The sequence below is a fragment of the Chenopodium album genome, chromosome 3 (genome assembly GCF_948465745.1).
Source record: "Chenopodium album chromosome 3, dcCheAlbu1.1, whole genome shotgun sequence".
Taxonomy (NCBI): Eukaryota; Viridiplantae; Streptophyta; class Magnoliopsida; order Caryophyllales; family Amaranthaceae; genus Chenopodium; species Chenopodium album.
The window spans coordinates 75,106,918-75,121,534 of NC_137836.1; the positions used below are offsets into that span (position 1 = coordinate 75,106,918).

Genomic DNA, 14,617 nt, shown 5'->3' on the forward strand with positions numbered 1-14,617 from the left:
TTAGCATAGAAGAATCTTAAAATGCATATTAATCAAGTTCACATCATTTCATCATCCCTTATAACAAGCACATTTTGCTAAAATCCCCAAAACTCCAACTCTCTAAAATCCAATACCAAAAATCAACCGATCAGTACAATTTCATCCTCATATATAGTTCAACAGATTACAATATACTAACAATTCCACAAAATCAAATAATTAATCAAAATTGATGATAATTTATAGAATAATCAAAGTTGAAATTAAAGAATAGAGTAGAATACCGGTGATTGCTCAAAATTGCTCAAAATTAATCGCTCAAAAACAACAACTATTAATCGCTCAAAAATAACAATTAATCGCTCAAATAATCGCTCAAAAACAACAAGTAATCGCTCAAAAACAACAATTAATCGCTCAAAATTGCAGAAATCAAAAAACGAAGAATGAAGAACGAAGAGCAAAATCAAAAATCGATTATACCTGAAAGTAGTGGTTGATCTACTTTTATAGCCGAAGAACGAAGCCTCTTCTCCGGTTAAACATGCCACCACCTCGAGTTATAGCCATACAAGAAGAATTGAAGCAATTTTGAAGAGTGAGAAAATGGAAGAAATGAAGCTTGGAAGAGAGAGAAAGTGTGAGGGCTTAGAAGAGAGAGAAAGGCTGAGGTGCACGAGAGAAAGAAAAGGAAATAAATGGTTGTAATAATTTGTTTGTAAGAAACTGGTAGTAAGGAGGAAGTAATCACGTGATAAATTTGGTCCACAATAACTTTATCGTGGACCAGGTTTATTTAAGAATTTGTATGATTGAACTCAACTGAATTAAGCTAAACTGAACTGAACTGAAATAAATATTTTATAAGAGAATGAAATTAGGAGCTGAACTGAACTGAATTTCAACGCATGAGAACAGACCTTAGTTCACCCAAAATTATAGGAACTTATTTTGTCCTAACTCACCTACTCGTAAGATCTAACCTTTCTACTTCTTCCGTCTCTAAATAAAATTATCTCCAATTATCTTTGACTCAAAATCATTATTCTTAAATAATCGTATCTCACTTTTTTTTCTTACACAAATTTGTATACGTGGTTCGGGATTACTTTGTTAGTATTATAGAGGGTTAATTCATCACAATTAAATAAGTTAATTGGTCAGTGTTGTAAAGTTGGGTATAACTTTAGTCCGGCTTTAACCTAAAACTGAACAGCCTCGTTCCTTTACAAGCCAAGCCGTTTGGCAATACACACTGAAAATTACAGAACAACGTTTTCTCTTCATTCAGTTCATCGTATTCTTCAATCTAACATATATTCTCTACCCTCCGCATCTTCTAAGGTAAGATGTTTCTTTTGCTTTTATTCGTCAAGCATCAATTTCGCAATCTAGGTTAACTCGTTAATTTAATTTCAATTTAGGGTTCTTCTAAGGTTGATTACTGAAATGCTATAATTTTTCTGATTCATACTCTTAGGCTAAAAGAATTAATTTGATTTTTGATTCTTATTTATGATTAATGTGTTTGTTTTGATTGATTTGTGATTATTCTAGTTAAAGTCCAAATCTTCAGTGAATTTTGAACATAGTTGTTTATGGGTTGTATGTGCAAAGGATCTTTAGCCTATTTTTATGTGTTCTGCAGAATTTCTTGTATTAATTATGCTTAGTATGAGGATTCTTAGTGCAGTGGTGCATCGAACAAAGAATGCATTATGGTTGAATTAACTTTTATGTTAAATTTATGATTAATTTGGTTAATTTTCAATGATTTTTGTTTTATCGATCATATTATAATCTAGATCTGCTATGGACTTTGAATCAAATCTGTGTGTGGTCGTATCGCTCGTATGAACGATAGTTTGTTGCCGATTTTTAATGGGTATGATGGAGGTTTGATGTTATCTTATTCCTTGGCCAACAGTGTCTTGCATCTATTTCTTACAGTTTTAATTCTATGAATAATTGTAGCCCTTGCTTACATGAAACTTGTTTTTCTCGACCACCTAATGATTTGTTTTCGGTTGTTTTGCCTGTCTGAGATTTTTAATGACATGTTCGTTAAGCAATTGTTAGAACCTGCCAAATGATGAAATATACATACTGCGCAAGGGCTTTGAACTCGTCTATTGATGAGGCTATGTAAAGAAAAATGACTATATTATCTGATGGCAGTGACAAAATTTCCTGATTTTATGTCAAAATGATGGTGATAAGAAGTTGATCAGTATCAACTTATAATTGTGTTTCTTTATTGATTCGTGTGGATTTATTTCATTTAAGCTACTATTTTTTTTTTCTTTGTTAAGGTTTAGACTAGAAACTTGATGGGTGATTTGGGAGAATAATAACTGTGTCGCTGTTTAAAGAATACAAAGATAATATCTGGAATTGGCTAATTCGAACCCTTTAAATATGGATTTCTGTGCAAAAAAATTTATTTCAAATGAGGGTTTAACAAAAAAACAAAAACCTTTATTATATTCATCACCTGAGCACAAGACATCAACAATATGGTTAAAATGAAGAATATAAGAAGCATGGTTTGGAATTTGTATTGCTTGAAAAAATTTGCATGGATTTATATGCTTGATCATTTGGTTTAATTTGAGTTTTGAAGTGTTTCGGTTGTTGCATAGTAAATGATCGTTCACTTTTGAATTCACGATTGCCACGAAGAGTTCATATAACATGAGTTCAGATTTGTGTTGGTCAAAATTTTGAAGTTTTGATATTGAAGTTTTGATATTGAAGTTCAGGCTTTGAGGCTTTGAGGCTTGAGCATAATAGTATAGATTATTGTGATGTTTGCATTGTTTCTATGACAAAATGAGGTTTTTGTTCAATCATAAGGATGGGGCTCATCTTAAGAATGTTGATGACAGTGGATGAGATATTGTCTCACCTTGGTGAAGAGAAAATATTACCTCTTTGTTTACTTAGAGTTACTTCTCCCCTTGCTAATTGGTGTTGAAATGGGACCTAATATGGGATTGTAGGTGGCTTGACTCTCCTACTTCATGGATGCAGCCCAGGCCCCTTTATAATTTAAACATCATGAGCTGCCAAATGATGATATCTGAACATTGCGCATGGGCTTTGAGTTCATTTATTAAAATGGCATGAAAATTTGTTAGAATCTGATGGCAGCAGTTTATTTGAATTTTGGCAATAATTAACATCAAGCCATTATGTGGTTTATTTCCGACTATATCCCTTTGCTTGTCTTATGTATTTTGGCTTGCTTATTTTAATGACTAAATGCCTTTTCCCCTCTGTCCTATATTAGGCATCCTGTAACTTGTGAAACCCTATATTTACTGATTAGAATCAGCACTTTTTCTTTGGGATGGAATCTCATTTGGGATTGTAATTTGTAAGAGGGTTGCTCTCCTTCATGGATGGAGTCCAAGCTACTTAGATTTTTCTTAGAACTTAACACAATTTGAGCTGCCAAATGATGATATCTGAACATTTGCGCAAGGGCTTTGAGTTCATTTTTTAAAATGACCGTGAAAATTTGTTAGGATCTGATGGCAGCAGTTCATTAAGTTGCGTCCATATTAAGCACCAAGTGTTTTATCACTTACTGTATCCCTTTGCTTGTCTTGTGCACTGTGGCTTGCTTATCTGAATGACTAAATGCCTTTTTTTTTTTTTATCTTATATCCTTCTATATTAATCTGACTTACAAATTCCTTAATCTAATGAGTGGGGATCAACTACTAATTTGACTGCCCTCCTCTCTCTCAAAATATGTAATATGAATTTATGATGGATTTTATTTATGTGGGTGATTCTTTGGTTCAATACTTGGTTTTTTATTTATTTATTTATTTATTATTATTATTATTATTTTTATTTTTATTTATATTTTTTTTCCCTATTGAATGAAGCGTATTTTAAAGGTTTGTCTGTATGGCCATTGCTGCAATTCCAGATTAATGATTCTTTACTGGTTTATCATCTACTGAGTGAAATCAGCTACCCATTTGACTCCTCCCCCCCCCCCCCCCCCCCCTCCTTTTTAAAAAAAGGATATATTATAATGGTTTCATCTACTGAGTGGAATTAGCCCTGCATGGTGATTCATTTCTTCAGGACTCGGGATTTTCTTTCTAAATAAATGAAGCATATTGTAAAGATTGATTGATTGATTGATTGTAAAGATTTTGTCTATACTGGTGGCCATTGCTGCATTCTGGATTGGTCTCCTTCATACATCAATAGTTCCACAAAGCCAGACTTGGCTGGTGCGTCTCTACATTTACCTGTTCTATGTGTGGACTTTTTGTCTTTTATATGACTGCCCTTCGCTGTTTGCACTTTTACAGGTTTTACTTGTCTCAATTATCATTTTTTTCTGCTTTGCAGCTGCCTTTATACTTGATTATATCACTGGCATGCTATGGCCTATTGATGGTTGGCATCGGTTTGATGCGCTTTCCAACCTGCCCCCAAGAAGCAGTGTTGCTACAACAGGTATCTTTAAATCCCTCTTTCAAATTTTGTTTTTTTTATTCGGGCCTAGAAGTGAGCAAGGCTTTTCGTTTCTTATTTCATTGGTTCAGGCACACGATATGCATCTAATAACGACATGGGATGGGTTTCAAAGTGGACTGGAGTTTTCTAAACTGAAAATTGCCGAGCAGTAGCTCATTTTTCTAGATAGCGTTTTATGAAAAAATATTTGTTCTTTTTGTTGGACATGAAATGGCTACTTTTATTTAACGAGGAAATTAACAATTTGATTGGTTAGCAAGATAGGAGGGATGGTTTTTATTTAACAGCTCTTCCCTTCTCCCAACCTTAACATCAAAATTCGTCTCTTCCAAAACATCTAAATGCTGCATACTGTTGTCCAGCTTTGAAATTATAGTGTAGACCTCACCATGAAAATTTAAGTCTGTATTTAAGTAATTGCATCTGCCAAAGTGTGAAGTCAGTCCCTATCTAAATTTAATTTTGTTTTTGCGGTTATTGTTAATTACGTTGCTGTCCCTTTTTTTTTCTTCCAGGATGTCATTGAAGCGAAGGACTTCTTGAGGCAAAAAGGAGTTGACATTGGTTCTGATTGATCAGTTTGCGCAAATTCCGGCAATTGGAAAGGGAACAAAAAGAAAGTGTGTTTTGAAAAAGGGTCTAGTAGCAAAATCAATACGGATTACTAATTATAATTAGACACAAGCTTGATGAGAAACGCAGAGAAATCTGATTTGCTAATTATAATTAACCTTACTTTAGGGTTGTTTGTAATTTTTATAGCCTCTCATATCTGATTTGGTAATTAGACAAACTTTAGGGCTTTTTGTATTTTTATGGCCTCCTCATTTATATACGATTCATTTTTTGTTGTCTTTTGAAAACCTTTTGAATTGGGCTTGTGTGTTGACAAATTTGCCAATCAACGACATTAATTTTGAAACAAATACGAAAGTATGTGTATATATAGCTTTTAAAAACTGTAACTAAAACTTGATAATGATACTGAACGAATTCTTTAGGGTTCGTTTGGCATCGCTATGGTTTTCTGTTTTTTGGTTTTTTGTTTTTAAAAAGTATATTATATATGTCATATAATAAATAAAAAATTATTGACTTATTAAAATCATGATAATTTTGAAAACTGACAAAAAAAAAGTGGAAACACCTTTTTCTTGTTACCTGTTTTTGGTTTTTAATTTTCAAAAAAACAGAAAACTGAAAACAAAAAATGATGCCAAACAAGCCCTTAGTTGTTTCGATTATTTTTTTCACTATTTTTGAGCAATTCCACAGATATGGCCGAAACTTTCAAAATTCCTTAATTACTCTTGCTTTCTTTTATTACTGTACTTATCTTCCATTCTATTGTCTATGTCAACATTTGCAAGTAGAGAATGCAAGTAACTGTGTTGGATTTGGTTAGATTGGGTCCATTTTAAATTTGAGTCAACTAAGTTATTGTTTCCATACACATATATATCAAAATATAAATCGTGTTTTTTTAGCTCGGTTTGAATTAGGTCGGTTTCAATTTTTTGAACAGGTTCAAGATAAAATCGCCAATTGAATTAGTAATTATTGAGTTTAATTCTAATCAATCACAACATGACATGCATCTAGTAATTAGTAAATCTGAACGTGACACGCATCTAGTAGTTGAATTAGCAATTTATCAAGTAAAACCAATACTAATAATTCAAAACTAACCAATCACAATGTGACATGTAATATGTCTTCGGGTTTTTTTGAACAAATATTTACCAAAATTCATTTTATTTTAGAATAATCGAAAGCTTGTTTTACTTTAGGAATTTTGAAAGACTATCTAAAAATCGTATTATTCTTGACAATTAGCCGTGGACGGGTAGATTGAGAAAGTTTATATACCGAAAAAGCCGCAATTTATTGCCTCCCTCAAACATAAGCTTAAAGGAGTTACTCGTAGAGTGAAGGGACAGGCGAAGCAGCGAAAGAAGAAAGAAGAGAGAGAAACATGATTATTCCTGTTCGTTGCTTCACTTGCGGCAAGGTTACATCTTTCTCTTCCTATCTTTGCGCCTTCTTCTTTTTCTAGGGTTTTAATTTATGACCAATTTTCGATTTAGGGTTTTTCTTAAACCCTAATTTATTTTTTATTACTTTTGGGGCTGAATGTGATTTTTTTTCAGGTGATCGGAAATAAATGGGACACCTACCTTGATCTTCTTCAAGCTGATTACACTGAAGGGTATTTTTCTACTTTTATTGATTAATTTCTACTTAAAGTGTTATTTGTGTTAATTTTGAGTTTTTAATGCAAATTTGTGTATAGCTTGGAATTGGTTATTGTGTATTTGTGTTTATTTATGGTTTTGAAATATTTATTCATATTTCGCGTTTGGTCGAATGTAGCTCAGATTACTTGCTCGACTAATTGAACTTTTGTGGATTGAATTATGCATGTAAACTATACTTTTAGCTTGTTTTCATGGCTCTCATAATCGAATTGGGTTTTGTTATGCTACTGTATGTTAAATGGTTAGGATGATTGAATTAGATTGACCTAATAAAGTATGATTTTAGTGAATCTGATTCCAGTTTTACTGGATAATAGCTGGGTTTTGGGGTGGAATTATAGTACGCTTAGGATTTTAAATTTCACAGTAGAATAAGCGGATAACCAAGTCAAGAAATTTTCTTGCTTTTGATAAGCTAATACAGTATATCCTGTTATCCACTATTATTTGACTATCTAATTTCTGCTTGCATGTTCATTTAGGGTTTTTTTTTTTTATGCTTGTGATTTTACTCTTTCTGTTCATTCTTTCCTGAATTCTTCTGTCAACATCCCTCCTCCCCCAATGTGCATGTATTGTATGTTTTGGAGAATGGAGAGACTAACAGTGTGTTTGGATAAAGGAAGGGGAAGGAAAAGAAGGGGAGGGAGGAGAAGAGGAGGGGACTAGGGGAGGGATCCGAGGGAAAGGGAGGGTAGGGAAGAATGGTAAGTTTTCCTTCCAAATCTCTTCATTGTTGGAGGGATCTATTTCTTACAATTTAATCCCTCCATTTCTCACTCCTCCAATTCCCTTCCTTCCTCATTTGTTATCCAAATGAAAGATACCCCATCTCCCCATTTCCCTTACGTTCCTTTCCACACCGTCAGGCTTGATAATGCAATTTGTGTTTAGAGTATGTTAGCATAGTCTTGTAGGTTTACCAAGTTAAGGTTCGTCTGGTTAATAGCTTTTATTTGCTCTCTCTCTCTCTCTCTCTCTCTCTCTCTCTCTCTCTCTCTCTCTCTCTCTCTCTCTCTCTATCTATCTATCTATCTAAGAACGCCTGCAAAATATGAAGAGCCTAAAGGACTTACCTATTGCTTTGTGTCTGTCTTGGGAGAGGGTGTGTTTAAAGACGTTGATATATGTATAAGCTTCATGAAGTCGTGTGTTTTGACAATAAATGGTTGATCTCTATATCCTTGCATTGGTTTCCTATATCTTATACAAAATCCTGCGCATTAGGAAGTTCCCAAAGAGGTTGAAATTCATAGTTCTTTATTAGTACAGAGTACTGGTTTCAAATAACAGAGTTTGCTGACATGCATTGCTTTTCCGCAGGGATGCCCTTGATGCATTGGGGCTGGTCCGCTATTGTTGCAGGCGAATGCTCATGACCCATGTTGACTTGATCGAGAAGCTCTTGAACTACAACAGTACTTCCCTTCCTTATTTTCCCTTGCTCACATACATTTACACTAAAACCACTTTCATGCATGTATCTGCATACCATGTACATTTTAGGGCTTGTTTTAAATGCTGATTAAAATGCACAGAGGACCCAATTTTGTTGTTTTGATTGGACTTTTACGTGTTCAGTTTTTTTTTGAGTAAATGCATTCTGGATCAGTACCACCTATTCGCCCAATATATAGTTGTCCATGCTAATGGTTTATTCTTGCTGTTATTGTCCTCATTGAATTGTAAAGGAAGAATGACCGTGTTTTTTGTTTGATCCTAACCTACAGCTCCTCATCCAGGCTTTTATCTATGACAAGTGGTGAATAATAATTTATTGGCTTATTGTCTTAGAGCATAGAGAACACCTCCTTTTGGTTTATATGTACAATTGCCTCTATTTGTGGTTTATTGTATTGTGCAGTATAACTGTATAAGAACCTTAAGAGTCATCTTATCCTCGATCGTCTCATTGGTTTGCATGGCTGATTGTATTGAGCAGTATAAGAACCTTAAGAGTCATCTTTTTGCATGGCTGATTCGATTGTTAATTTTGATTGACAATCTGCCATAGAGAATCTTAGACAAGGTGTTTGCTTGATGGTATCTGCTTGTTTGAAGCTAGAATAGGGTAAAGTGTAAACTTCCTTCCTTGGTGGAAACCCATCTCCTATAATTGATAAAACTGTCATATTTTAATTCTTGCTTCAAAAGTGCAAAAATAGACTTGACAGTGTAGGCTTGGCTGTGTAACTTTGTTGGAGAAGCAATGTCATCATTTTTATTCCATTACTTGGTATGACTGCCTCCATTTATGGTGGCACAATGCCGTATTTTGTTTCTGCCTGTCATCAACTGAGTATTAGTGTCACTCAACCTGAAGTCGTTTTAACGGGTTTCCTTCTGTTAAGAGTATCAGTAATTTGTTTTAGGTAATTTTCATTTACATGCTATCTAACCTGGATTGTTTCTTGCAGCTCTTGACAAGTCTGATACCAGTTGATCGAGCTTAAGGAGGCAGTGGAAGTAGAAATGAAGAATGTTCATCTCATCTTTTGTTAAATATAAGTATCCATGTGAAATCTGGTGGGTTAGAGTAGAGCTACGAAAATTGTAATGATATGGTACTCGACTATGAATATTTCTGGTCTAAATTGAGAAAGGCTTGACATGCTCTGTGTTCTTAGAAAGATTGATTTCCATTTTCGAGGAGTATTTTAACGACTAACCAATTTGATGATGCTTCTCTTTGTTTGGGTAACAATCAGATAGCATTATCTTCCTCTATTCATGTTGCTTGGTTTAATGGCCTTAAAGTCCAATGCTATAACACCCATAATTGACTTCATTCTCGTGCTCACTTTTACCTTTGTAAATTTTTCATAAGGATGACAATAAACACAGGTAATATAAGCAACTTTCATTTAGTTGGGATAAATTATGGCAGGAATAGAAAGATTTAAGTCAAGATTTGTGCTAATACTTGTTAATGGAGAAACATATCTTACATGTCTTAACCAAATTTCTCATTATGTGGTGCAAATTCACCTACTAGTCCTACTACTCTATTTATCCTTGTGTAGTTTGTAGAACTCACAATAGACATTTCCCCCTCCCTTTCTACTTCATGGCAAGTAATTCTCCATTAAACCCTAATGCTATACTCTCTTGAGTATTTTTGTTAACGAATTTCTTAATTATATACTTCCTCTGTTCTTTTTTACTTGATCCGCTTTGACTTTTATACTATTCATCATCCTTCCTCTGACCATCTTTTGTGAATTACATGTAAGCAAATACATATTCATGTGGAATCTTGTTAAATTCGTCTCATTAAATACTATAATAATATATAATTTCTAAGATATTTACTTATAGGAAATTAAAGTTATTGGTCATTAAAATTTTACATTGACAAGTATGATTTAAAAAAAAAAAAAAAAAAAAAAAAACCAGGTCAAGTAAAAAAGAAAGGAAGAAGTATACTCTTGGAGTTGTGAGGATACCAAACCTTGATAGCATGAGCAGCCAATGAATTTGGTCATGAGACACATAATAAGAAAATGACATGATATGACAACACAAAACAAATTCAACTCATAGTTACTTAGAGAACTCTGAACCATGTATGAGCATGAATGTAAATCAAACTAACCTGATCAAATTATATTATTGTCATTTAATGCATTTTTATGTACTTTTTGATGTATGATTAAACTATTCAAAATTGATATAGAACCGTACTCGAACCGAACTTGTTTACCGGATTTTCCAGCTCGAGTTGTAAGTTCTCGTAACTATGCATGTCACACAATTGCAGAAATCTCGACATCTATAGCCTATAGGCTATAGGAGATTGAAATTTACTACATATTGTAATGAGAGCTCAAATAATATATGTATGAAAAAAAAAAACTAGGTCACTACCATTATGAAAAATTTTAAACCCACAAAGGAGAAATAACTTGTGTTTTGGAAGTGCTTTCTTCACTCAATTATACATGGATTAATAGACAAAAAATAACACTTAACTTTCGAGTATCAACCAACAATATACTGGCAATCAACCATTGGCCTTTAATTTCTTGGCATAATTCCACTTTGATTTCAATAATAACCATTTGGTGCTTGAGAGTATTGTTCCCCCCACCCCCTCTCTTTTTCTTTGGGTATACAAATAGTATAGATAGACATGAGTTAGGCTAGAAAGGCTTGTTGCCACGTGCTGACAATTTCCCTAATGCCTTGTCACAACACAAGTCCCATATGAGGCAATCTCCCTATGAATGTGTGTCAAAGTGATGCATGTGTTTGTGGTGCAAGTTAGTGTCATTGTGTGTTGTTTCATCTATATTTTAGCATGTTGCGCTTATGGGGAAGGCTGGCCTGGATCATACCTCGGAGAATTAGGCGCCGCACAGGCAATCTATGCTCGTCCGTGACACTGTGCTCCAATAGGCATGCCTAAAAATATGTATCGTGTTGATCTTTCATCAAAGGGGTTCAATGTACTATATGATTCACGTGTCAATACTTAATATGGTTGAATTAGTTCGCGTAGTGCTATCAGATCACTTAGGGAAAAAAAATTGACCTTGCGTGGTTATAAGTCTTATAAATACTTTTTTTTTTAGATCTAACATCTTGACAATTAGGGCATGTTTTTTCAATTCAATATAATTCAGTTCAATTCCTAACTTCTTTCTCTTATAAATAATTCAGTTCAATTCCTAATTTTCTTCTCTCATAAATTATTCAGTTCAATTCAATTCCATAAATGAAAACAAACCCTTACTATTCCTCCCTCAAATTGTAAATTGTTTCAAATCACTTGTTTCATCCTTTTTTAGGGATTTCACATTCACTCAAGACACTTGTTACACTCACCTAAGACACTTAAATAGTTAAATCTACTCTCTTTAAAAAAAAAAATCCCTTCTACTCCGTAATTGTGTCATTTAATTTCGGAGCACATAAATCAAGACAGAAAAGCCATCTTAATTCATAGAGGTTTCGGTAATTTATAGGTAACCCTCAAATTTAAGTTTGCAAGGCGAAGTTACAAATCTCAGTGTCATTTGCATAGGATATTCAATTGTTCATCCAGGTTTGTTCTCTTGTTTCTCCCTTTTTCTTCAAGCATTGGATATAAAAATTAACCTCGCTATTTGGGTTTGATTTTCGTCATTTGTATATTAGTTTTTTCAGCTAGTTTACTATGATTAGTTTTACAAGATTCAACCTTTCGGGATTTGCCTTGTTGATTTTGTAGTTAATTTTTGTTTTACTACCTGATTATGGTATTGGAATTGTAGAGTAATATGCTGATTTCTAAATGTGATGTTTAATACTTAAAAAATTCAGCACATCTTTCCTTTATTATTTTTATGTGGGTAATTTGCATTTTTGGACAATTGTTTAGTGAATTAAAGGGGAAAGTGATTTACCCTTTGGCTTTGTAGTTTATGTTGGTCCTTTAACAGTTGTGGGTGGAAGAAATGGTTGATCACTTGATCCCATGAAGTAACATATAGAGTATAGGTGCACTGTGGAATTTAAATTCTGTTGCAATTGTTAGATGGGCTCGTTTTCGGGCAACGTTGGACATTTCGTGTTATTACTACCTTTGTTTCATATTATTTGCAACGATTTAGCATAAAGTAGAGAGGAAAAATGTCTGATCGTTGCAAATAATATGAAACGGAGGTAGTATTTATTTGTTGATTGTTGTAGCCGAACCTTTTTGTTCTGCAGAAATTGCTGAAAAGGTATTGTTAGGCATTGTATATGTATTTGTTAGTTGAATTAGTATCAGTTATATATTGTGCTCCGAGTTGTTGATGAAACCCTTTGTAACTCATTGACAATGTGAATGGAGTTTCAATTGAAAGTCCCCCCTATTGTTTATAATGGGATAGTTGTGGATATGATTAGCTGAAATTTGCAGGCCAATCTTTATATAAGTGGATGTGTGGTTTGATGTTGATGATAGCGGCATGAACTTCGAAACTATTTTTTTAAAGGGTGACGTTATCCTAGCATCCTAGATCATTTATGCTCCCTCTGTCATGATTAGTTGTCACATTGTTCCAATCCCTCATGATTTAAGATATGGCATAATTTTATAGAATTATCCTTTACATTAGTTGAGTCGCTTCTAACAATTCATTATCATCTAATTTATAAGTTGTGGCCTTTTGGGATATTTATTGATAAACCAATACCATATATTAGGAATGGTGAGAACCTTTTCCTAACATCCTCAAATTAGTACCGTAACTACTAAACTCTCAATGGAGTGGGTAGGTTTAATTGCTTAGGTCGAAAGAAGCAAAGCAGCGTATTCCTCTACATGTATTCTTGGATGGATCTTCCAAGATTTTAAAGTTAATCACCTTCAAGTCCCTTAGCTAATGTAAATGAAAGATAGAATTGTAGACATTTGTTATTACGAGCTTAGGGTAGCGTATATTTAAAAGTGTAAAATTGGAGCTCAGCGAAATTCTATATCCAGGGATTTTAAGTATAGGGATTACAATAGCTCTAATGCTATCGCATTACATAAGTTTTGTTTAATATTTCTATTTGAAGTTATCAAACTGTGTGAGTGTCTGTTGAATGCCCTTCTATTGTGTTACCTGCCTAATAAAGGCATCATGATTTGAAACAATTTTGCACTTATCAATGTTTTATTTGTTCTGGCATCTATGGGAGGCTGCATACTTTCTTATCATAAGGTTTCTGCCTTGTGAATTTATGTGTCTTTCCCCGTGGATATAGTTCATTCTAATTTAGATAGCAATCCCATAGTTATTCCTTCACTGTCTGGATTCCATATAGCATGTCACATTATATTGGACAGCCAGGTCTATTCTGACACGTATTTCTCCTCATTGACAGATTTAAAGAAGACGTTCAAGTTAGGGTTCTGTGTTCAGCAAGACATTTGTATATGTTAGCTTGCTTTATAGGAAGCAAGACATGGATATGTTACATAATACTGCTGGCAGACAGCTAACACAAATGTTTTTAGCAATTTGCTTCTTTCACACTTCTGAATATATTCTCGCCATCACTATTCATGGGAAAAGGAACGTGACCCTCAAGTCTCTCTTAATAAGCAAGCATTACATACTGGCTATGCTTTTCTCACTGCTAGAATACTTGGTCGAATATTTATTCTTTCCTGGGTTAAAGGAGTTTTGGTGGTTAAGCAACTTGGGTCTTGTGTTGGTTTTAATAGGTGAAATCATACGCAAAATGGCGATACTGACAGCTGGAAGGTCCTTCACACACCTCATCAAAATACAGCATGAAGAGCATCATAAACTGATAACTCATGGTATCTATTGTATTGTGCGCCATCCAGGATATACTGGCTTTCTTATTTGGTCAGTTGGTACTCAAATTATCCTCATTAACCCCATATCTACCATAGCATTTGCGTTAGTAGTTTGGCGTTTCTTTGCTGGACGGATACCGTATGAAGAGAATTATTTGAGGCGCTTTTTTGGAAATAATTATGGACAATATGCACAGAGGGTACCTTCAGGCATACCGTTTGTGAAATAGTCTACAGTGGTTGTTGGCATAACAATCATTCCCGAGCTGATGTGCAGCATGCTGACATTTGAGCGGGCTTGACATGCTTCAAGGATGGTAATTGAGCTTTAGACTTTATTCATTTTGGCACCTCCTGTTTGAACTGGTTAAAAGCATGGTCTTACTATTCAAGCCAAGGGTACATTCAGAATGTCACATAAGAGCATGCTGTAAAAACTGATGAAGGTGGCAACGGTAGGATAGATAGTGTAGTTGCATTTGTAATCTGACTGTAGTCGTTATTTTTACTCTAGCTGTGTTAATGAAGTACTGTCTTGAAGCTGAAGTTGCATTTGCTGCTGTAAGAATCTTCATATCCATCTTTGTTA

At 34.1% G+C, this 14,617-nt stretch overlaps 1 protein-coding gene and 1 pseudogene across 2 annotated transcripts; both read left to right on the forward strand.

Moving 5' to 3' along the window:
• The first annotated feature begins 4,145 nt into the window (after positions 1 to 4,145).
• Positions 4,146 to 5,351, forward strand: LOC145625382 (dolichol-phosphate mannose synthase subunit 3 pseudogene; annotated as a pseudogene). The gene is made up of 3 exons (XR_014110495.1): positions 4,146 to 4,238; positions 4,360 to 4,467; positions 5,004 to 5,351. The product of XR_014110495.1 is annotated as a dolichol-phosphate mannose synthase subunit 3 pseudogene (transcript).
• A 6,307-nt stretch (positions 5,352 to 11,658) lies between these two features.
• On the forward strand, positions 11,659 to 14,617 carry LOC145617014 (protein-S-isoprenylcysteine O-methyltransferase B-like). The gene is made up of 2 exons (XM_081671722.1): positions 11,659 to 11,793; positions 13,587 to 14,617. The coding sequence occupies exon 2, from the start codon at positions 13,668 to 13,670 to the stop codon at positions 14,256 to 14,258; it is 591 nt and encodes a 196-aa protein (XP_081527848.1). The 5' UTR covers positions 11,659 to 11,793; positions 13,587 to 13,667; the 3' UTR covers positions 14,259 to 14,617.

What these genes read in the sequence shown, in the direction of transcription:
- LOC145617014 (XM_081671722.1), top strand. Translation starts at nt 13,668, where the DNA reads ATGGATATGTTACATAATACTGCTGGCAGACAGCTAACACAAATGTTT.